The sequence below is a fragment of the Bos grunniens genome, chromosome 11, assembly GCF_055505025.1.
Source record: "Bos grunniens cultivar Pamir isolate PY7600 chromosome 11, Bosgru_T2T1.0, whole genome shotgun sequence".
In the NCBI taxonomy this organism is placed as follows: Eukaryota; Metazoa; Chordata; class Mammalia; order Artiodactyla; family Bovidae; genus Bos; species Bos grunniens.
The window spans coordinates 3,787,280-3,810,436 of NC_141175.1; the positions used below are offsets into that span (position 1 = coordinate 3,787,280).

At 65.7% G+C, this 23,157-nt stretch overlaps 1 protein-coding gene across 1 annotated transcript in view; it reads left to right on the forward strand.

Annotated features, from left to right (window-relative positions):
- Positions 1 to 20: 20 nt before the first annotated feature.
- The window catches only part of NOTCH1 (notch receptor 1), a 45,653-nt gene continuing 22,516 nt past the window's right edge, over positions 21 to 23,157 (forward strand). Inside the window, exons 1-6 of the mRNA XM_086323402.1 lie at positions 21 to 341; positions 2,130 to 2,211; positions 18,990 to 19,252; positions 19,764 to 20,102; positions 22,169 to 22,291; positions 22,775 to 23,008. Of these exons, the coding sequence (XP_086179528.1) occupies positions 281 to 341; positions 2,130 to 2,211; positions 18,990 to 19,252; positions 19,764 to 20,102; positions 22,169 to 22,291; positions 22,775 to 23,008 (1,102 nt within the window). The 5' untranslated portion in view covers positions 21 to 280. The remainder of the gene's footprint in view (positions 342 to 2,129; positions 2,212 to 18,989; positions 19,253 to 19,763; positions 20,103 to 22,168; positions 22,292 to 22,774; positions 23,009 to 23,157) is intronic.

Here is a 23,157-nt window from a genome sequence, read left to right on the forward strand (position 1 = left end):
CGGCGGCCGGGAGCCTCACTAGTGCCTCCGCCGCGGGAGGGAGCGCACGGGCGCCGGGATCGGGGCGCGGGCCGCGGGTGCAGCGTAGGAACGATCGTGGGCGCGGAACCGGGCCGGGGAGGCCGCGAGAGCCCAGGGACGCTCTCCACCCGGAAGGAGAGGGCAGTAGCGGGCCGTCACCGCCCGTGGGACAGTCCCTCTGCGCGCGGGTGTGCCCGAGCCCCCGCCGGCCGGGAGCAGGAGGCCGCCCCCGGGAGCAGCGGGCAGCCGGTGGGCAGGCATGCCGCCGCTCCTGGCGCCCCTGCTTTGCCTGGCGTTGCTGCCCGCGCTCGCCGCACGAGGTAGGCGACTGCCCGCCGCGAGCCCGCAACTTTCCGCGCCTTCGGAAACTTTTGGCGGCTCCCTAGGCGCGCGTCCTCGGGTGTCTGGGAGCGGGCGGCCAGGGTGGGGAGGGGGACCCGGCGACCCGGAGCGGGGTAGGAGCCAGAGTCCCGGGCTCGGGGAGAAGGACTGACCTTCCCCCGCGCCGCTTGCCCGATCGGGATGGACTTGGCGCCGCTCGCGCCTGGAACCGAGTTTGGCGCCGGGTTTGAAGTCGGCTTTGAAGCCGGGCGTGGGCATCTGGGGGCCTGGGAGACCTAGCTCTGGGCTCGCCCTTTACCAGCCGCGCGTGGGGCTCGCTCCCGGGGCGGGCGGACGAGCTGCCTACTACTTTTCGGTTTGAATCGAGTCGGTTTTGGTTTCCTGTTGCTTTGGGGCCATTTATCTTTTTTCTTCGCCTCTTGCCCGCGCCGGGGGCGGATGTTGGGGCGCGGAGCTTGGGGTCCAGGGCGCCGTGATCGTCTTTACAGAACCGCACTGCGGGACCTGGCTGCCCAGCGTGGTGGGCAGAGGGGAGCAGGGTGGACCAGGCGGCCCGGCCCGGCCTCCCTTCGGAGTAGGAGAGTTCGCGCAGGACCCGGGCGAGGGCCCCAGACCCAGGTGTCCCCCGGCTCCTGGCCGCCCCGCCCGCGGTGTCCCCTCCCCACACCCGGTCGCTACTCCTATCCTGGCTCACAATTTGGGGCGGGGTGGGGGTCGTGTGTGCGGAAGATTCAGCTGCTACGCATGGACTTTCACTTTGTGGAGTTCACATTTGGAAACCTTGCAGGGGTTGGCGGGGCAGGGGTGGGGGGGTTGGTCATTCCTCTCCATTTCCCGTGGAGAGGAGCTCCAAGGAATCGGATGGTGATTAATGCTTCTCTTCCCCTAAAAGTTGGAGGGAGAGCTAGCTCCCTACTTCCTGAAGATGGGGTTCCATGTCACACCCCCGTCCCCACCCCCAGAGGGGGCTTAATTTACACAGCCCTGGTAAGAAGGAGGCAGGGGGTGGGTGGCGTGGGGGGTAGTGAATTAATTGATCCCTTCCTGGGAATGAAGTCAAATTCCTTCCAAATGGAGCATCTTCACTGCCACCCCCAGCCCCTGGCTGTGGGGGGGAGGAGGCTGCCACTGAAGATGCCCACCCTGGGGAGCCGGTGTTGAGTCTCGGTGGAGGCGTGGCCAGGTCCCTGGGGTGCAGTCCTGGTGCCCCAGGAGGCGGCCCTGGCGCACAATGGGCTGCTCTGATTCCTCCGCCGGGCGCTTTGTTGGCGGGCGGGGCAGCGGCTCTTGCAGCTGTCGCATTTTCCCACGAGCTGGGGAGCTGAGTGTGGCCAGCACTGCCACCCCCCCAGCGCCACCCCCTGGAAGAACTTGTTTGAACAGCAAGACAATCCTGGTGGTTGGATAGGGGCCTCAGCCCAGCCAAGGTCCCCAGTGAAGCTGGGGTGAGGGGTGAGAAGTTTGGGAGACTGGCCCAGGGTCATCCCAGTGTTTCTTTCCTGCTGTCTACAATGCATTTCAGGCCACTCCTCCCCACCCCTCCACCCACTTTGAGCTTGACCTGTCCACCTGCCACCCAGCCAGTCTATTCCTCCCCGCCCCATCTCTGACCCCAGAACTCTGGGCAGAATGTTGAGTCCCCTTGGGGTTCATGCAGGGCTTCCTGGGGGCCCCCTGCACCCAGTAACCCCATGACAGGAGGTGAAGGGTGGACAGTGCCCCTGGGGGTGCTGGCCAAGCTGACCTCTCCTCTTGCCCCTCCCCAGGCCTGCGCTGCTCCCAGCCCGGTGAGACCTGCTTGAACGGTGGGAAGTGTGAAGTGTTCCCCAACGGCACCGAGGCCTGCATGTGAGTATGGGCCCCGCGCCCCTGCAGGGACCTGTTGCTTTGTCGGAGCGGAGCCCCTGCCTTCTGCAGCGGGCCAGCGGGGACAGAACACTGGGCCATTGTCTTCTGGAGATGGCCCAGAAGGCTGGGCGCGGTCACGTGCTAGTTTATTGGACAAAGTCTGGCAATTACTTAATCACCAGCAATTATGCTGCGTGTGGAGCCCAGCCTGGCCGCTGGGGGTTCGAGCGCTCCTTTGAGGACCACCTCGGGCTCCTGGGGTGCTGGGTGGGCATACCTGCTCCCCTATTTCTTCCCAAAGTCCCTGAGGCCTGCAGGGAGGCTCCAGAGCATCTGGACGGAGGCCAGGCCCTCCCCGCCCCGCCAGCCAGGGAGAGTGCCTCTGCTGGGGGCAGGTGAGGCTTGCTCCAGGCGGGTGAGCGCCTCCTGGACAGGAGGTGCCTCTGAGCGAGAAACTGACTAGTTCAAAGGCACACCCACCCTTTGCCGCCCTCTGCCTTCCCTGGCCTCTCCTCTCTGGCCTCAGGTGAAGTTGGGGAAAGGCGGTTGGAACTCATCGTGGTGGCTGTGCCCGTCTCCGCAGGGGTATGGGTGGGAGTTCCTGCCAGGAGCTCTGTCTCTGTCCCCAGCTCTGACCTCCTGACCTGGTGGCCCTTCGCCTTCCCAGCCCTGGGTCCTCAGCTGTGAACGGGGGTGGGGGGCGGGGGTGGCGGTGGTGTCCGGAGTCAGGGAACCTGGTTAGGATCTATCGCCTGCCTGCCTGCGAGTACCGGTCAGCCTCTCGGGAAGTTTTTCTCCTATGGCCGATGCCCTTCAACTTGAGTTCGTCCCTGATGGGAATACCGAGCAGGTTCCTGGCGGCTGGAGAAACGCCCCCTCCCCAGGCTGCAGAAGTGGGTCCCCAGCCGGGCTGGCGCGCCCTCATTCCAACTGCGGAGGGCCCATTCCCTTGACAACCCCCAGCCCGGGCTCACTGCCGGCCCAGCCAGTGGGCAAGCAGCCCCTCCTCCCCCCACCCCGGCCCCAGACTGAAGCCAATTAAGCAGGGCTGTGAGCAGTTTAATGGACAAAACGCATTGTGTCTTTGTCGGACACTAATGAATGCGCACTACTTTTTTTTTTCTTTGCTTTTTTTGGGGCCTTTTTCTCCTCCTGCAGAAGCCTCACCGACGCTTGATGCCCTAAATCTTGTTTCCTTTCATTGAGAGACCGACAGCTGGGATTCAGTGGAAGTGCAGGGGCTATTGTTGGGGAGGCGGATTAATGCTGGGTGATTAAGTATGCGTGGCTTCCCAGAATGCCCACTCCCTTCCCTGCCGCTCACTGGGATGTGTGTGTGTGTAGGGCTGGGGGCAGTCTCCGTATTTCTGCAGAGGGCTCTGGGGAGGGCAGGGGCAGTGCTGGGCTGGGGAAAGTAGGAGCCGTCTCTTCTTGCGCCATCGCTGGGGAATTGGGACGGGGCAGCCTGGGGCCCCCCACCCCGGGCCAGCGCTCCGGCCACACGCTGCCCTGGCTGCTGCAGCTGTCACCCACTGGCCTCCGGGTGAGGCGCTTCAAAGGGACGGGGTTGGGGGAGGCTCTCCCACCCCCAAACCTGGGCAAACCTGGGCAGGCAAGTTCCTGCCTCCCCAAGCCAGGCCCTGGATCAGGGCTAGGGTGCCGGCCTTTTTCCTCCTATTGGCCTGGTGCTACCCCCCACCGCCGCCTTGACGGGAAGCCTGCCTGTCTGGCCTGGCACCCCGCCTCACTCGGCCCACAGAGACCCCATTGTGTGCATCCTGCAGACCCACTGGGAAGTTGAACGGAAGTGCCGTCCTTGCAGGCCCCAGCTCTGGGCGCCTCGGGCCGGAGGCAAGGGATCAGCCATGACGGCTGGCCAGGGCCAGCCGTGGGCAGGCCCCAGTCCAGGCTCGTGGGGCAGGGTGGGGGCACTGTGGCCACCCCCAGGGTCCGCACCGTCTTGCTCTCACCCACCACCCACTGGTCTGCGGAGGTTCTGCTGGCGGGGGCGGCCCAGCTCTCTGGGCTGAAGGGGAGAGCTGCTTTCTTCTCTCCAGGGTGTCTGGGTCTCAGGCCGACCTGGGTGTGAGCTCTGGCTCTGCAGCCTCCAGCCGGGACCTGCAGAAAGTTCTGTGACTTTCCTGCTGCTCCCCTGTGGCCAGGGCGTGGGAATCGGTGCTATCATGTGCCAGGCGCATTCACGCCAGGTGACTCATCCGTTTCCATCCAGAGAGAGGGAGCCTTCCCCAGAAGCCGCCCGTCAGGTGTCTGCCGGGCTCGGGGTCGGAAAAAGAGGTCCGTGTTGTTGCGAAGGCCCTTCAGGAAGTCCCAGAGAGCGGGGCCGGGCCACCCGATGGCCGTGAGCCTCTGGGGGCGGAGTGCTCTGCCCCAGGAGGGTGGCTGTGTGTGGTGGCCCCAGCTGGGGGTGCCTGGGGAGGCTGGTGAACCAGGGGCGGCCTCAGGTGGGTCTTTGGGACCCTCTGCCGCCTCGGCGCCCAGAGTACGCTGGAGGGAAGTCGGGCAGGTGGTGGACCTCGGCTTTGGACGATCCTGTACTTGAGGCCAGGCTCTCCCGTGCCCAGTGTCCTCATGAGCTCAGGTCATCGGGTCGCCTGAACCCAGATTCCCCCAGTCTGTAGTCTGCGCTTGATCTGCGATTGATCTCTTGGTGGTGCGTGAAGGTTACGTAAGAGGCACGCAGCAGGCGCGGGGCGAGTGTCCGCTCCCTTGCTGCCTTCTCCTTTTGAGCTGACAGCGCTGGTTTCAGGATCCCCATTCGAGAGAGTTTAGTTGTCTAATGAGTGAGTTCAGAGAACCCGAAAGATACGGCCTGGTGGGCCCGAGCCGGGGCACCGCCTGGGAGGGGCCGGCCAGCGACTCTGAGGACTTCTCACCCGCGGGGGCACCCGTGAACACCCTCCTTGCTTCCTTCCCAATTCTGAGCACCTGTTGTGTGCTGGGCGCTGCTCTGGTCGTGGGCATGTGGGCCCAGGTCCGATGCAGCCCCCGCCCCCATGGTCTCTCCGCTTTCCAGTGTGGGGGTTAGGAGAGGCGGCCTGAACACGTGACACGTCAGAGGGAGGGGAGTGCCGTGGGCAGGGCGGCCCGGCCCCATGTGGCTGGCAGCAACCCCGGAACCGTGGGCATCGGGCGTGTAGTGGGGCCCAGAGATGTCGGCGCCAGGCCCAGCGTCACACAGCCCGGCGTATCGCCCAGCCCCGCCTCGCTCTGTCCGGGGACGTGTGTTCCTAACCACGGCCGCATCCTGCCTGTACTGCCCCCGGGGCCCTCGCTGGTCGTCCTGTGAGGAAGCAGGGCGGGGACAACGACTTCCCTTTAGAAGAAGAGGGTCAGGGGCCGAGTGGAAGTGACTCGGCCACCCGGCTGCAGAGGAACACTCTACATCTGTGTCACCTGGCCCGCCCGTTTCCACTGAGTCACCTGCGCGTCCCGGGCGAGGCTGGGGGAGGAACAGGTTAATTCTCACCCTCACCCCCGCCCCCACCCCGGGCTGAGACCGAACCAGGTCTGTACAGGACTTCCTCTGTTTGTCAGCGCCTGGGCGCCAAGGACGCAGGGTTAGAAAAACACAGCGAACGCACAGCCGCAGCCCAAAACCATCACCTGCTGCCTCTGACCACGGGGGGCGGACGTCAGGGAGCACGCGACCCCCACAGGAAGGTGCCCTCCTCGGGCCTGGCTCTGCCTCTATGGCGGCCAGTGTTTTTTCCACTGGGGGAAAAAAAAATAGGGATTTTTTTTAAAAGAGAGAGAGAAAAAAAAGAAAGCTGTGCCCTTAGCTGGAAGAGGGTGGGGCCGGGCAGACAGCTGAGAGAGAACGCTTTTCGTCAGGACAGCTGAGCTGGGTCAGGGCAGCCGGGGCCACTAGTGAGAGGGCGGGTGTGGGGCCCCCTCCCCGAGGTGGCGGGCGGTGGGGGCAGGTCCAGAGGGCGGCACGGCTCCACTCCCCCGGGGCTGGGTGGCAGCCCAGGGGTCCCGCGGAAGCCGGCACTGGCTCCATCCCTCGCTGACAGTGACGCTGATGGGTGGCTATGGCTGTCGTGGGCAGATGGGGCTCCCGCTGGGCAGGGCCGGGCCAGGCTGGGCTCGAGGAGGGCACCTTTCCTGTTTCATGTCTCGCCTATAAATAGTGAAAGGATGTGGCTTTGCAGAGTCGATTGAGTGTCCTGATTGCTTTCCTCAATGAAGTGCCCACAGTCGCTCCATGCACAGACAGCCCCTTTCATCCGGCCTCGTAAAAGTGCGGCAGACGTTTTCTTCGGCGGCCTCACACCCCCTCAGGGTGGCGGCCGGCTCTGCATCTCATCCTCAGTCCCCACTTTACAGGTGGGAACGGCTGAGGCTGAGAGATGAAGAGGCTGGGAACGGGAGTAGGGGACCTGGGGCCAGCTTGCCTCATCTTCTGCCTTCGTGTCCGGGCACATCCGGAGCCTGGCAGACTCTTCCCAGAGGCTTTAACGAGCGGCTGGCCTGGGGGCATCGCGACCTGTGGGTCAGGGGCCGTTTGATGGGTCCTGAAGTTCCCGGCCGGGCTGTCTCTGGCGGCCGCACCCCGTAGTCCCATGGACTGTAGCAGGTACAGAGCGACTGGATCCTCCTCTGTGCCTGAGAGTGCAGGGTTAGGTGGCCGCCCAGAGCTCCCTTCCAGCGGCATCCTGGCAGGACCCTGGGATGGGCCCGCAGATGCCCAGGAGGCGGCAGTGGGCTGCAGCGTGGTCGGGGGAGGAGGGCCCAGGAGCCAGGCCTGGCCATGCGGTAGGGCAGCTTCTGCCTGCCTGGGGCCAGCTCTGGGCTTCGGTGTCCTTACCCCCACCCCCTGGGCCTGCTGGTGGGCCGTGGACACACCCACTGGAGCAGGGGCCGTGATTGACAGGTGCTGCTGCAGAAGAAGGGCCGCTGGGCAGAGAAGAGCCCGTTGCCAAAGTGGCCTCTGTTGGCTTCTTCCCTGGCATCTCCTTCCTCAAGGCCCCGCCCACCTCGCTCCGCTGAGGTCACAGGTTGCTGAAGACCAGATGCGGGGTTGGGGCGGGGCGGGGGGAAGGGAGGATTGATATTTGTATTTTGGCGGTCGGTTTCACATATTGTAAGTTTTATGATTTTAGATGTTTAAAATGTACATTTCGGGAGACTTGCCTGGTGGCCCAGCGGTTAGGACTCAGGTTCCGCTGCAGAAGGCACAGGTTCCATCCCTGGTCGGGGAGCTTAGTCGCTTCAGTCGTGTCTGACTCTGTGCAACCCTGTGCCCTTACAGCCCTCCGGGGTCCTCTGTCCATGGGGATTCTCCAGGCAAGAATACTGGAGTGGGTTGCCATGCCCTCCTCCAGGGGATCTTCCCAATCCAGGGATCAAACGCATCTGTTACGTCTCCTGTATTGGCAGGCGGGTTCCTTACCGTTAGCGCCACTTGGGAACTGTGCGACACAGCAAAATAAATAACCGAATAAAGTCTGCACTTCAGCGGCGTTTAGTACATTCACAACGTTGTGGGACCAGCATGTCTGTCTAGTTCCAGGTTTTCACCACCTGAACAAAACCCCCATAGGCGTTAAACAGGCGTCCCCCCTTGCCCTCCCCGCAGCCCCGTGTGCTCTCACCTGCTTTCTGTCTCTGGCTCTACCTGATCTGCGTGGTTCACATGCGTGGACTCGCACTGCTTGCCTCTCCCGCCTGGCTTCTTTCGCCCGGGGTGCATGTCCGTGCATCACTCCTCTGGGTGCTCGCTGGACTCGACCTGCCTGAGAACGTCGGGGGGTGGATGGCGGTGGCCCAGCATGGTCATCCTGGTATGGCCTTGGGCAGAAGTCCAGAGGCGGTGGATGTCAGAGGTGGGGGGTGTCCGGAAGGCTCCCTGGAAGAGGCGGCGCTCACTCCTGTGTCCGCATGGCCAGCCATGGGACCCCCTTGAGTGGGGCCTGGCACATCCAGGGGTACCTGTTAAAGTGGGGTGGCGTGCCTTCGGGTCCAGGGGATGAGCGCACAGGGCTCCACGGCCGGCACCCCACCGCCTGCGCGGGGCATCAGGAATGCGAGGGGCAGCGGGCGTTTACTGAACGCTCTCTAGGTGCTGGGGCAAGGCGGGCAGGGCAAACGCATGCCTGGCTCGTTGTTTGAGAACCAGACTCGAGGGCAGATGCCTTCACCTCCTGCAGGACGAGGCTGGTGCTGTGGGAATACCCCGCCCGGGTGCCCCAGGCCCACTAGGGCCTTTTGGAGGGAGTCCACTGTGGAGACTCAGGCAGATGGGCTGCAGACAGGTCAGCAGGAAGAAGGGCAGCTGGGGGGCAAGTCTGAGACCTGAGCCCCTACCCACGCCGTCTGCCTGCTTCCCAGCCTTGCCCTGGCCTGGAGCACATCTCTCCTGAACCCTCAGGGCTCATCTCGGAGTTAGTGGGTGTACCCTTGGTGGGAGGCACCCCGCCTGGTGTGAGAGGGCCGAGGGTCAGGGGCCTGGGCCCTTGCTCTTAGCCACAAGCCGATCGCCTCCCAGTGGCTCTCGGGGCTCAGGGAGGCTCCATGTTTCCTGCAGGGCACCAGAGGGGTGCTCTTGCAATGTTAGCATCTGGACACTTGCTCGGCCCCAGTGGGGAGGCTTGAGTGGGTCCCCCCGTCACAGGTGGGCGGCAGCTCTCTGTGCGTCTCTGAGACGCGTGGAACTCTGAGAACAGAATGGAACTCTGAGAACAGAACGCCCTCCCCAGGGTTTCACCGCTGAGTGGTCCCTCCTGGCTGGGGCTCTACTCCCCACCTGCACTCTCGCTGCCCCTGGGATGGAAGCGTCCTGGGAAAGGGGGCCTTGACCTCGCCATCCACTCCCCACCGAGGCTCGGGCGCAGGGGTCATCATCATACCGGCATTCACACGTTCAAGTGAATTAGGTTCATCGTTGCCCGTTCCCTTCCTAACACCGAGCTGCTGCTATGCATGGGAGCCCGTCGGGTGGCGTGTGGACACCTCCAAGGGCCCGGCCTCGCCTTCCACGCGGCGCCCGCCCGCCCCTTCTGTGGCTCAGCTCCCCCAGGATCCCCAGCCCCTTGCTGCGCTGTCTCAGGCTCTCCTGGGTGGGGGCCTGGGACGGCCTCTAGAGGTCTGATGTGAGCCTCCTGCACCTGAGTCGCTCCGTTTCCTGGAAGGTGCATCCGGGGTCCTGGTTCTCAGCAAGCCTTGGTGGAGGCGGGGGGTGCCCTGGGGAGGCCGCGCTTCCAACGCCCACGTGGCGGTTCCCAAACAGGAGAGGCACTCAGACAGCCCGCCAGTCCCCACCAGCCTCAACCTGGGAGTCCTCGTGGGACAAGTCAGTCATTGGGCTTGGGTGTCCATCGGGTGTCTCTGAAGTGCTTGAATCGGTTGCTCTTCTCCGCTGGGTAAACGATCCCTTGTCCCTCTGTTGACACTGCTGATTTGCTGAGCAAACTCTTTGCCCTGCAGGCAGCATGAAAGTCCAGCCTCAGCCAGCCCTGCCGAGGCCTGGGGCAAGCAGGTCCCATGTCATCACGTTGGCCTTAGGGTCAGGGCAGCGGGCCAGGAGAGGGGCTGGGGGTCTGAGCCGCGCCGCACGGGGGACAGGCCGCTGGAGGCTGGGCGGGCACTCGGGGTGACACGCGGGCCCCAGGCTGGCCCTCCTCCAGGGACCCTGCCGGCCTCCTGCTTCCTTCACCCCTTGATCCTGGGTCAGCTGAGCTGCCAGCCTACTGCCTGACCCCAGGAGGCCTGCTGGACAGGCAGCTGGGTCCTGGCGGGTCATCACGGGTCCACCGGGGGATGAGTGTGAGAGGAGGTAGGCGGCTGCCCCTGGAAAGCTGTCGGTGCCCCCCTCCGTGTGAGAGGAGGTGGGCGGCTGCCCCTGGAAAGCTCTGTCAGTGCCCCCCCTCCCGCAGGGACCCGGGGCTCGGGGACCTGCCTCCCACCGTTTCCTCTCGGTTTCGGTTGCTGGTAAGCGGAAACTACACGGTTACTGGAAATGACAGGTCTAGGGGAGAAGCCAGAGTTTTGAGTGTGTGTGTTTTTCCCTGAAAGCTTTTCAGTACAAGAGATACTGGGCTAAGACCGGGCTGAGGCGGGGCCTGGGGGTGGGGGGGTGCTGGCCCCACTTCCGCCCCCAGGGCCTCCGTCTCCCCTCTGACCACGGAGAGGGCTGAGGGAGGTGACTGCCTCTGGGCCTTCCGGGTCAGCCTGAGGGTCTCTCCTGCGCTCGCCAGGCTGGTTCCGGCTCCCAGGGGTGGCCGCACAGGGCGGGGCTCCCCTCACTTCCCCCTCCACGGCTCAGGATGAGGGTGGCCTTGGACCTGACTGAGAGCCAGACGGGGTGGGGGAGGCCAGGCAGGGCTGTGTGTCCCGGTGTCCACGGTGGCAGGGGCCTCAGGCCATGACGGCTTCTGCCCGGGGGTCCAGGGCCCAGGCCCGGCCCAGCACGGCGCTCGGCAGGCATCTGGGACATGGCCTGGGTCAGGGCTGGACCCAGCTAAGCCCATCCGGGTTTCTAGAAGGCCTGGCCTCCAGGCCACAGGCAGGCACGGTCCACGTCAGCTGCCCGGCCCTGTTCCAGCTCGCTGCTCCCGCCAGGCTGGGAGAGCGCTGTACTCTACAGCACAGGCCATGGTGGGCTGTGTGACCGGGGGCTGCTCACCCGCCCCTCTGAGCTCCCCTGTAAACAGTAACACACGTGGGTCCCGATGGGACATATCAGCGTGGCTTCACTCCACTCTCAGGCCTATTCCCAGTGCTCCCAGGCCTCATCCAGAAGGCTCTCTAGAGACCAGCCCAGCCCCAGATTTGGGTGAGGTCATGAAGGGCGCTCATGGCTCAGACGATAAAGCGTCTGCCTACAGTGCGGGAGACCTGGGTTCGATCCCTGCATCGGGAAGATCCCCTGGAGAAGGCAATGGCAACCCACTCCAGTACTCATGCCTGGAAAATCCCATGGACGGAAGAGTGTGGTAGGCTACAGTCCGTGGGGTGGCAAAGAGGCAGACACGACTGAGTGACTTCACTTTCATTTTCACAGAAGGGCACAAGGTCGTGGCCAGCCCAAGAACCTCCTGCTTTCCCCGTGGAGAAGAGTCTCCCCTGAGCCCAGAACAGTGCGGGTCTGTCTCTCAGCAGGTCCACGCCAGCCTGGGTGCAGCTGCCAGGGTTGTGTCTCCTGGTGTCTGCTGTGGTCCCGTGCCTTGGTGACTGTGCTGAGCCTGGGGTGGGGGCCAGGGCGGCTGCGGGCTTGTGGACAAGCCTGGGGACACGGGGCCTGGTGGTCTGCCTCGCACAGGGGTTGGGGACTGGGCAGGTGGCGAGCCTGAGCTGGGAGAGGCGTCCAGGGAGAGGGTCTCACGGGAGCCTCATCAGGGCCCGCTCTCCGCTGGCCCGCCCAGCGGCCGGCGGCTGTGGGCTCCGTGCTTCCTCTCTGTCCCTAGAGCCGGACAGACAGGAAGGAAGGCCACATGAGCTCTTGTGGCTGAGGGTGGTGACAGGTGTCCGGCGTTGGTGGGACCCCTCCTGCCACACGGAAGGGGTGTGGGGAAGCCGGGGCCCAGGGCAGCCCCACCCCGCCAGCTGGGAGCTCCCCGATTCCCAGGCTTCTCACTCAGACACCGCCCCCACTTCCAATCCAGGGTTTTGAGTTTCAGCAGATCTTGTGGGGTTGTAAGAACACATTGTCTGCTCCGGCCCTCCGGGTCTGGGAGATCAGGCGGTCAGGCGAGAAACCCAGGCCTCCAGGGTGGGGGAGGGGGGAAAGGAATGGGGTGCGGAGGCCCCACACCCCTCCTCCACCCAGGGAGCTCCTGCTGGCCTCCCAGCTGCCTCCAGGGGGCGCTGTGCTCTGGCCGCCCCCCACCCTCACACCGAGGGCCTGGAGTCTGACCACCACTGGGGACAGCAGAGGTTAAGAGCTGCATTCAAACACAGGTAGTGCCGTGGGCATAACCTGCCAGAGCCCTGGTTTTCTCATGTGTACAGTGGGCCAGTGTCCCTGCAGGCCCATTTTGAGAAAGAAGTGAGATAAAGCCTGAGTACAGGTCCGGGAGCAGGGAGGGGGGTCCACAGTGTCTTCGGGGACCCGTGTTGAGGGGGGTCCTCAGTGTCCTCCCGCGCTGCATTCTCAACTGGAGAATGGGAAGAAGCGGGGCTGCCCTGAGTGTCCGCTCGGGTCGGCGGGAGAGGATGGGAGCCACCGGGCAGGCCTCCCCTCTCCCCGCACCGCCGCACAGCTGAGCAGAGGCGGGCACTTGCAGGATCGTTTCTGGCTTTGGCTCGGATCTCAGTCTGTGGTTGCTGGCTTAATTAATCGAGTTTTGGATTAAGCGCCGCCCCCCCCCCCGTGGCGCGGGCTGCACGCTCATCTATCCCTTCCCTTCGTTGTATCCAGTGTCTGGGGCACGGGTCTGGCTCCGTCTTGTGGCGAACAGAGCTCCCCGGCTGCTGGGGGGGTCCCCTCCCTGGCCTCCCAGAGGTGGGGCTGCAGGCTCGACCACGTGGGTCTCAGGGGGCTATTGGGGTGAGCCCTGGGTAAGGACACCCATTCCCACCTTTGTCCAGCTCCTGGCTCCATCTTTGGGGGTGATGGTTGGGGAATTAACCCAGCAGAGCAGGACCGTGGGGGAGGAGTGGGCAGCAGGCTTTTCTTCCTCTCCCAGCAGCCCCCAGGGTTCTCGGGACAGCATGTTGGCTGTGCCTTTTGCAATGTCCGGAGGGGCCGGCCAAGCAGCGGTGTGCCTGCCTGTGGGTGGGCCCGGGTCGTTCTCTGCCCACTGCAGCTGGGCCATCTCCAGGAAGCCGCTTGACCTCTGCCTTTCCATCCCTTCAGACGGGCAGCCACTTCCCACGTCGAGGGTGGGGCAGCTCTGATCGCCGCAGGGGGGTGGCGAGCCGCAAGCATTGTTTTCCCCCGCAGTGGGAAAGGTGGCTTCCCGGAGGACCGCTTCCGTCCACACACAACACAAAGGGCTTCCCCGCGCTCCTGCACTTCCTCTTTCCAGCCTATTCTAAACCATCCAGAGGTGCAACTTGGGAGAAAAGAGGCAGACAAAGAGCCCCGAACCCGGGACGAGCTGCTGGGCCCAGCGGCTCCACGCCCCACCCTGCCTGGACCCCTTTCCTCCTCTGCAGCTGCTGCCTGTTCTCCGCTGAGGGTCAGCTGCTGTTGGGGGTTGGGGTCTGTCTGCCTCAGACCTGGCTGGACCTTTTCCGGGGTCCCCTGTCCCTCTGCAGCCCTGGCTGCTGCTCGCCTCCTCCCTGAAGCTTGGGAGCCAGGGCAGCGCCTTCCCCTGCAGCTCTGAGCCGCCCCAGCCCAGCGGCCGTGCGGGCTGGAAGCAGACCGCAGCTCAGCCAGGCGCCGGCTGGGTCCCTGCAGTCGCTTCCTGGGGCAGCTGGGGCTGCAAGTGGTGGGGTGCTGTCGCACAGTGTGGCCTCCAAACTCGTGCAGGGCTGGCCAGGCTCCGGGCTGCCCTGGGCACACCCTGCCTGAAGCAGAAAGGGACCGAGACAGGAGAGGGCAGAGGGCCGTCGTCTAGGTGCCCTCGGGCACGGCAGAGTCATGGCTCAGACAGTGGTCTGGACCAAGGATGCTGAGGGTTTGAGAGAAACCTGGAGCCCCGCCCGCTGCAGCTCTTACCCTGGGGCCGTCGGAGTCCCTGGGCACCCCTGGCTTTTGTGTCTCCCAGGGGCTCCGTTCCTCACAGCTGAGCTGTCCTGGTTGTGCCCAGTGGGGGAAGGACCCCAGGATGGGCACGGTGGGTGGGCACAGTGGGGGAGGCCAGCAGAGGCCACTAAGCACCACCCCCAGTCACTGCGCACCCCCCTACCTGCCACGAACACAGCATCCTGGAAGCTGTGATTCCCTACTGGGATTCGGGGCCCTTGAACCAGCCTCTGCCCAGAGGGGCTCAGGACCCCTGGCAAGCCTTGTCCAGGAGCACAGGTGGACTCCTTGACCTCGCCCCCTCTGAGGGAGGAGCTGGGGGCTCAGAGTCTGTCCGATGCACCCCCCCGTCTCCTGGCCTCAGTCTTCCTGTTCCATAAGCCGGCAAGAGCCTCCTCTGCCCAGTCTGCAGATGGCCCCAGTCGCCCGGGCTGGGCTGGGGGTCTGAGAACCTCCCGGTCAAGCTGCCCTGAGGTGGACGGGCCTGCCTGCCTGGTGGTGGGCCGTAGTGGTCTTTGTTTGGCATCCTGGACCACTTCTGGGGAGGAGGGGGTACCCTGACGAGCCATCCGTGCTCCCTGGCCCCCCTCTTCGGGGCCGCAGTGACACTGTGTTTGTTGGAGGGTCCTGGGCAGAAAGCCTGTGAGCGAGGCAGTCTGGTGTGGGGAGGGTCTTCTAGCAGGCACCCCACTGCAGGCAGACTGGGGCTGGGCGTGGGGGGGTGGGAGGGGACTTCGGCTGCAGCAGGTAGGACCCCAGGCCCTGACTCAGCCCCCCGGGGATACGGGCTGCATGGCTGGGGGTCAGGGACATGCATCCATCCCTGTCTGCGTTGGGTGGCACAGTCCCTGCCCACCTTTGGGGCACAGGCCCCGGGCCTGCAGACGTGGCCTCCAGCCATGGGTTACCGGCTCTTGCGCTGATATCCCAGGCCCCAGGCAGCAGGGTCGGACGGGGCCCTCCGTGCTGGGGAGCCCTGTGTCCCCCACGGCTTTCCTTAAGCAGGTGCCCGGGCCCTGGTGGAGCCACCGTTCCCAGGGACACATCGGTGAACTGTGTGCAAATCCAGTCCGGCGGTGTTGGCTAGAGTGAGAGTCCCCTGTGCCCCAGATGCCCAGGCCACCTCTGCACTGGGCCTTCTGTGCCCTCGATCCCCCAACTCGCATGAAACGCAGGCCTGGCAGGCAGTGCCCATCTGTGCCGCAGAGCCCCCCAAAAGTTCTTCTGATGGACTGTCTCGCTCATCCATTCGTGGTGCCCCTGGGTGCCCCTCCCCTGGGGCGCCTCTGTCTGGCCTGCAGAAGGAAGGGGGCGGCACACCCCCGATGACCCCCGTCTGCACCCCCACCCGGCCAGGGCCCTGTGCTCACCCAGCTCTGTCCCGCTCAACCCCCCACTCAATCACAGACTCCTTGAGGGCAGAACCCATTGAGTCCTTCCTCGTGCTGAGTCCCGCCTTGGAACTGCAGGTAGAGAGAGCTGTCATCTCTCCCCTGGGGGTGGCAGATGGCTCGCTTAACTCAGAAAGGAAAACAGCATCATTTAGCATTAGTCCCGGGTGAAGGGGTGAAAGGTCAAGGCAGCATCTGCCTCCGGACGCTTCTGGGGCTGCATTTCTATGGAGCCGCGCTGTGGGGTGGGAGGGGTGGGGGGAGGAGCTGGCTCGGAGGAAACTCTGAAGGAGGCTCCAATGAGCTCCAGGCTGGCGGGCGGGTGAGCGGGTGTCCCAGCAGCTGTTCGGTGCTGCCGCCCCGCACCCCGGGTGCCGCCTCTCTGCAGCTCTGATCCTGGAGCCCCCAGCCACCACCTGACCCTCAGCTGCTGTTGGCCCTGGTGGGCCAGGACACTCCGCTGGGCTATGTGTGGGCCGGAGGAAAGGCGAGTGGAGGAGGAGACACTGAAGGACCACTTTCAGAGGGGAGCAAGGAAGGGAAAGCTGCCACGGGCCCCCAGGCGCCAGGAGCCGAGTGGCACGGTGCACGGGGGGGTTCTCGTCCAGCCTCAGGGTCCCCGATGGCCCCTGGCCCGGAATCCTGAGGCAGGTGTCGGGCATGACTTTCCCCTCCAAGCACAGGCCCCTGTCCCTGCCAGGCACTTAGGCTGAGCTGCCAGGACAGGTGTTCAGGACCGAATGGCCACGAGGGACTTGGTCACTGGTGCCAGCGGACTGGCCGCGTCTGAGCAGCCTCACGGGCCCTCTACCTTCTCAGGGAAGTGCGGGTGCCGTGGGCGCCTCCCCAGGAAACCCTGGCACTGCAGCCAGGGTGGGGGACAGGCGGGGACACGTCTAGGCGAGGGGGGAGCATGGCTGGAGGCCGCCCAGAGCAGGGACAGGCCTCTGTGATGGGTTGTAAGGCCCCCTCCACCCTGCCTACCCACCCCTGCCCCCCGCCAGGCTGACCTGGCCCCGGGCGTCCTCCCATGGAGCTAAGCCAGGCCCTGGTTGTACCCAGCACCCCCCCGGAGCACCTGCCTCAGCAGCTCCCCCCCCCGAGACTGTCCCTCCCGCGTGCCCTGCCGCTCCCCTGGCTGGGGTGCTCGTGGTGGACGGCGGCCAGGCCCAGCCCTGGAGCCGGCCCGCATGGGCAGCGTGCCTTCACAGCAGCGTCCGCCAGGCCTGGACAGGAGCAGGGAGGACAATGGGCCCCCTCAGCCGCTGCCATCCCCCCGCGGAGGAGCCTCCCCGGCTCCCGCCCCGCCCCCCGCCTGCCGGGGCTGGCAGCCGCCGCTGCGCTGGCCAGGAGCAGCTGCCGCCCGCGTCCCCGGCCACAGGCGCACCTGCTCCCCGGCCGCCCTTTGTCCCTGCTGCCGCCGCCTGATTCACTGGGCGCGCTTTCCTCCCACTGTAATTCACGCAGCCTCCCTGGCCAGGGTGCTCTCGGTCCAGGCTCCCCGTTCAGGACGGGCTTGGGGTGGGGTTCAGGGACACACTGCCCCGTGGCTGGAGGCTGGAGGGTTGTGCACCCCGGTGGGGCCTTGCTGGTCCACTTGGGAATGCTGCTGAACCAGACCAGTGATGAAGGCGGAGCCCACGCGGAGGACGCGCTGGGCAGCCTTGTGTGCGTTTCCCCCAGGCCATGGGGCAGGCCTGCCTCAACTCACCCACCTGGGTGGGCTTCCCACGCCTTGGAGCTGGGCATGGACAGGGCAGGCGGGCTCCCACCCCCCGCCCCACTTTGATGACCAAGCGTCCTCTGTCCAGCTCCCACTTTCTGCTGCTCTTTAGTAGCTGGGAAAGAAAAAAAAGAGCCTTTTCTCCAATAGGGAGCGGTGGCCAGCTCCTGCCTGACAATGGAGGGCATTGAGAGGTGGGGGAGGTGCTACCTCCTGGGTCTCCCCCCTCCCCTCCAGGGCTCTGGGTTCCCAGTGCCACTCAGGCTGGGACCAGGCAGCCTGTAACTGGATCCACGCTCAGTGGGGGCCACGCCACCTTCCCCAGGCTCCAGGGTATGGCCCTGCCGGAGCCCGAGATGCCAGGGTGCCGGTCGCACAAGGGGTGCGTCCTGGGGTCTGTGCCCCCAGAGAGGAGCCAGCCACACCATCCTCCTCCCCTCCCTGAGCAGGCTGGGCGGGAGCCGCGGCTCAGCCCTGAGTTACCGCCCCTGCGCCCCTCCCAGAAGGGCAGCTGGTTTTCTTTAAGCCAGTTGGTTTGGGACTTTTGGCTTCAGGCGACAGATGGTGGTCCGGAGTGGCCATTTTGCGTCCTCCCCGCCCGCCCTGCCCAAGCCACAGCCTCAGAGGAAAGCCCCTGCTTCTCACGGATCCCCCGCCCCCAGGACGGAGGCTGCCCCCGCCCCCTCTCCCTGTGCAGCTTTGGGCAGGAGGGGAGGGAGGGGGCCCCGGCCGGCTGGCATTTGTCGGGGGCGAGGGGTCCTGGAGTGAAGGCCTGAACCCCAAGGAGCATCCCCTCTCGGGGGGGTCTTGGGAAGGTGGGGTGGTCGGAGCCCAGGAGGGCCCTCTTTTCCCCCAGAGTCCCCTTGGCTGCCCTGCGGGGGGAGGGGCCCCCAACCACCAGCGCCCAGGGCTGTGGGCCCAGCGTCAGGGCTGCCTTCCCAGGCCACTGCCAGCTGGGGGCCGTGGGCGCGTTCCACCCCAGAGGCTCTGCCGCTGGGAAGAGGGAGGCCTGGCTGGTCCCAGAGCCTCTCCTGGGCTTTCCCTCAAGCTCAAGGCTGCGAGGTGACCCTGGGGGGCATGTACCGCCCCGTCTCAAGAAGCCGAGGCAACAGGTGGCCAAGGGCGGCCCCGGGGCAGGGGTGGCAGGTGCCGAGCCCTTCCCGGTGGGGAGCGCCGGGGACCAGGCCTGGGGCTGGGCGGGGGGCAGGGCGCCCCCCACTCCCGGCTCACCTGCTACCGTCGCAGCCCGGGAGCCGGCACAGGGCCTGCCGGAGTGGCCGTCCTCCTGGCCCCTGCTTTCTCCAGCTGTGCAGCGGGCTGGGCTTCTGATGTGAAGCCTTCACCCCCGAAAGGGAGAGACTGCGTCCGGGCACCACGCGTGGGTGAGGGTGGAGCGCCGAGCAGCACAGTCCTGTCGCGTCAGACCCCCGAGAAAGAATTCCACGTCGGCAACAACAGGGGAGCCCGGCCACGTGGCGTCTGCAGTCCCATCCCTGTTTGCTCTCGTGTTCGTACTGAAAGAAAAGCCATCTGTGAACTCTTTTATTACCCAAATAATGCATATTCGTTACAGAAAACCTGGAGAGAAAGAGAGTAGGCAGGTCCCCGAAACAAAAGGTTGCACACAACACCATTCCCTTCCACAGAGAATGGCTGGGTCTGGCCCGCGCAGCCCCTTCTCAGTGGCTCACGGGTGCAGACAGACGCCTCCGTGGCTTCTGAAACCGACGCTGGGGCCCGCCAAACACTCTGGTCTCTAATGTCTCCAATTAACATAATCACTGTTTTTATGGACATGAAATTCCCTTGATGTAAAAGTAACCACTTTAAAGCGGAGAGCTCAGTGGCGCTTGGCACCATGGTGATGTTGGGCAATGACCCCCACTCTGGTCCCAGAACCTCCCCGAGCCCTTTGAGGGGGGCTGCTGCCCAGGAGGGGACCCCCATGGATGCCGGGGCTGGTGGAGGGCTAGCTGGGGAGTGGGTGCTCACCACCCTGGCGTGTCTGCTACAGCTGCGGCGGGGCCTTCGCGGGCCAGCAATGCCAGGCCCCCAACCCCTGCCTCAGCGCCCCCTGCAAGAACGGCGGGACGTGCCACACGACGGAGCGAGAAGGCCTGGTGGACTATGTCTGCGGCTGCCGCCTGGGCTTCTCGGGGCCGCTGTGCCTGACGCCCCGCGACCACGCTTGCCTCGCCAGCCCCTGCCTCAACGGCGGCACCTGTGATCTGCTCACGCTCACTGAGTACAAGTGCCTGTGCCCCCCGGGCTGGTCAGGTGAGGACCCCGGAGGGGCGGGGATGGGCTGGCCTTCCCCCAGCCGCCCACACAGCCGATGCCAGGCCCCCGTCCGCGTGGCCGTGGACGGTCCTGGACTGGGCTCGGCTGTGGGGGTCAGCGATCCAGAAATTGCCCAGAGTCCCCACTCTGGGGTCCCCATGCCGCTTTCCAGCCTTGGAGGTGTCAGTTTCCGGCTCGAGGGCACCTCCCGGCCTCATGCCGCAGCCTCTGTAAGAAAAGGGGAGACTCCCCCCGATCCCTGCAGGAGCCGTGGTGTCACCGCCGGCTCAGGAGGGACGCAGTCTGGGTCAGCTCCCCAGGGGCCCTGGCCTACTGTGCGTCCCACAGTGGTCACTTAGCCCCTGAGCGGTTGGGGTCCCCGGGCAGTGAGGAGCTCATGCCACTGGGCCCATGCCCGGCTCACCCACTGTCCGGGTCTGGACGCTGCCCCCAGCTCACAGGAACCAGGGAGGCCGGCTAACCACCCCCCCACCCCCTCCCCCCCCAGGGAAGACGTGCCAGCAGGCCGACCCCTGCGCCTCCAACCCCTGTGCCAATGGTGGCCAGTGCCTGCCCTTTGAGGCGTCGTATATCTGCCACTGCCCGCCCGGCTTCCACGGCCCCACGTGCAGGCAGGACGTCAACGAGTGCAGCCAGAGCCCCGGGCTCTGCCACCACGGCGGCACCTGCCTCAACGAGGTCGGCTCCTACCGCTGCGTCTGCCGCCCCACCCACACCGGCCCCCACTGCGAGCTGCCCTACGTGCCCTGCAGTCCCTCCCCCTGCCAGAACGGGGGCACCTGCCGCCCCACGGGGGACACCACCCACGAGTGCGCCTGCCTGCCAGGTACTGCCCGCTGGAAGCGTTCAGGGGGCGGGGAGCCGGGCAGGCTGGGTCTGGGGGCATCACCCGAGCCCGGGCGGTTGGAGGGCAATCTTGGGGGTGGTTCAGGGTAGGCTGTGGGATGGGGGCACCCACCCACCAAGTGCCGCCCCAGGACAGGTCTGCTGTGACACCCTAGTGCTCCTCCCCTGTGCCAGGGACCCTGCCACCCCCAGGGAGGGCCTGATCATTCCGTCTGCTCCGGGGTCACTCTGCTCTCCTGGCCCCCTGCTCCGAGTCTCCCGGGCTGTGGATACCAGCCTCCTTCAGGCCCCCCCGGGAGGCCCCTTATCCCGAGTTCCCTGGGACCACGTGCATGTTACAGAATTCTCCCCCGCTGCGGGGAGCACCCTCGCCTGTGCTGCCCGCGGGGCTTCCCCTGGTTCCTGGAGGTAGGGCCAGGGGGGCCGGGGCTCACGCGTGCCTCCCCCCAGTGGTGGCCTTCCTCCTGGCCTCTCCGGTCGCCCACTGCCGGGGCAGGAATGACGGGTAGGCCCAGCCCTCCCCATCCCCCCAGCAGCTCCACCGTTCCTGTTTCATGTCCCAGACTTTCCACTGTAGTTTTCATCTGAGTCTGATTTGCTGCTGCTGATCTAAAAATACTAATAATGACGAAGAGGTTCGAAAACCTCTAGTCTATCACTTGCATAGGGGCAGTTAGGCAGAACTGGGAAGGGGAGGGTGTTTTGGGGTGGGGCGACGAGGAGGTGGGGTCGGTGGGGTTTGGGTGCTGGAGAGAGGAGGGCCCAGGGTCTGGCTGACTCAGGACTGACCCAAAGGTCGCTCCGGCCCCCACACGGCCCTTGGCCCAGCCTGGCCCTTGCAAAGAGGAAGTGCTTTTCCCGCCCGCAAGCCCCGGGCCTGTTGCCTCTGCGTGCAGACGGCAGGCGTGTGCATTTCCGGTCCCTGGTTCTCCCCTCACCACCTGCCCGCCCCGGCACTACCCACTGCCCAGCTGGGCTGCGTGGCTCTTTGAGAGTCTGAGTTCAGATGCCTTCCTGAGGGAGGCAGGCTGTGGGACCCCAAGCCTGCGCCCTTGCGTCTGGCCCCGCGGGTCAGGCGGGGCTGTGGTGCGGGCCGGGGGGTGGTGGGAGGCATGGGCCTGGCAGAGGAGGCTGCACACGTGGAGCAGGTGGCCCCACCGGCCGGAGGTGATCTGAGGCTGCGGAGAGGCGGCGCTTTAGGCCCGCCGCACGCAGGAGGGACTGGAGTGTGGGTGCCAGGCTCTAGTCGGGGGGGCCTCCGAGGGAGGGGCAGGAGGGGGTCCAAAGGCGCCCCGGGAGGGGCATTAATTAGTAACCGGCTGCAGGTTTGGCTATTGCCAGACGCACCTTTCTGGGTTGATTATTGAACCAGCGGGAGTCGAACGGATTAATAGCTAACTGGTTGGACGTGGAGGTGGTGCGTGGCCACCTCCTGGCTGGGAGAGGGCAGGGAGAGGGTGGGGGGCTCCCACCCTGCCTGCGCCTCTGCTTCTGGGAAGTGTGGGGGCCGCACCTGCACGCACACCCCCACCCCCGACTGCCTGCCGGGGTCTCTCTGTCTCCCTGCTCCAGTTCCCTGCGTAGGGTCTCCCAGGCCCAGCGCTGCTCCGTCAGATGGGGTATCCGCGGCCGCACATGGGGGTGTGCAGACAACCCCGAGCACAGGCTGGGCCTGCAGCCAGTGCCCAGTCACAGAGGCCATAGCACAGACGTCTTCTCCGACAGAACCCTGGGGAGCCTGTGATTGTGGGTCCCCGTCTGTTCAGCTGGCCCTTTACAAAACGATTGCTTAGGAATGTGCTGACCGTGGGCTCTGGGGTGTGGGGCCTGGTCACAGGAGTGGGGAGGGCAGGGTGTGGGGCAGGGACTCCAAGGGCTCCTAGGCAGTGGGCATCACAGGACAGGCCATGGAGAGCAGCTCTCCGCCCAGAGTAGGGTGTCCTGGGTCCAGCCAGGAAGGTGCCAGAACCCAGGGCAAGCGTGACAGGACGGGTGCGGGCCTGGCCCCGTGAGGAGGCCTGACCGGGCGGCTGGCCCCTGCTGCAGGCTTCACTGGCCAGAACTGCGAGGAAAACATTGACGACTGTCCGGGGAACAGCTGCAAGAACGGAGGCGCCTGTGTGGACGGCGTGAACACCTACAACTGCCGCTGCCCCCCGGAGTGGACAGGTGCGTGCAGCGGGCAGCTCGGGCAGGCACCTCTGCTGCTGGAGTCTGTCCCCGTGGGGGGCAGGCAGGAGGGAGCTGAGATCTGGGGCGGGAAGGATGCTGTGACCTGCAGCTGACCGCCCCCCCGCCAGGGTCGGAGGCCCCCCAGCCCCATGGAGCAGCACAGACGTGGGCGGCACCAGCCCGTCTGTGTGGGCCATTCGCAGCCTGGCCCCGGGCTGGCCTAGCCACAATCAGGTCCCCAGTTTGAGTCCAGCTTGCTGGCCAGGACACAGGGATTCTGGCCAGCAGGATGCAGGCCCTGCCCACAGGTGAGCATGGACACGGAGCAGCCAGGCGAGAGCCCCCAGGTGCCAGGGGTGCAGGGGAAAGGCTGACTCTGGCTGGCGGGGCTGGAGGAAGTCAGGAAGACTTCCTGGTGGAGGTGAGGGTCTCAGCTTGGCAGAGGGGGCTGGAGGCACCGACTGTCCCGGCCCCTCGCAGGTCAGTACTGCACAGAGGACGTGGACGAGTGCCAGCTCATGCCCAACGCCTGCCAGAACGGCGGGACCTGCCACAACACCCACGGCGGCTACAACTGCGTGTGCGTCAACGGCTGGACGGGCGAGGACTGCAGCGAGAACATCGACGACTGCGCCAGCGCCTCCTGCTTCCAGGGCGCCACCTGCCACGACCGCGTGGCCTCCTTCTACTGCGAGTGTCCCCACGGCCGCACGGGTGAGCGCCCAGCCTGCCACCGGGCGGAGGGCCCTTTGGCGGTCAGGCCCGGGCGAGGGGCCTCACACAGAAGCTCACACTGCAGCTCTGTGGGGCCCATAAGGGGGGAACCCCAGGAGGGGCCTCCTGGAGTGAAGCGGGCGGCTGTG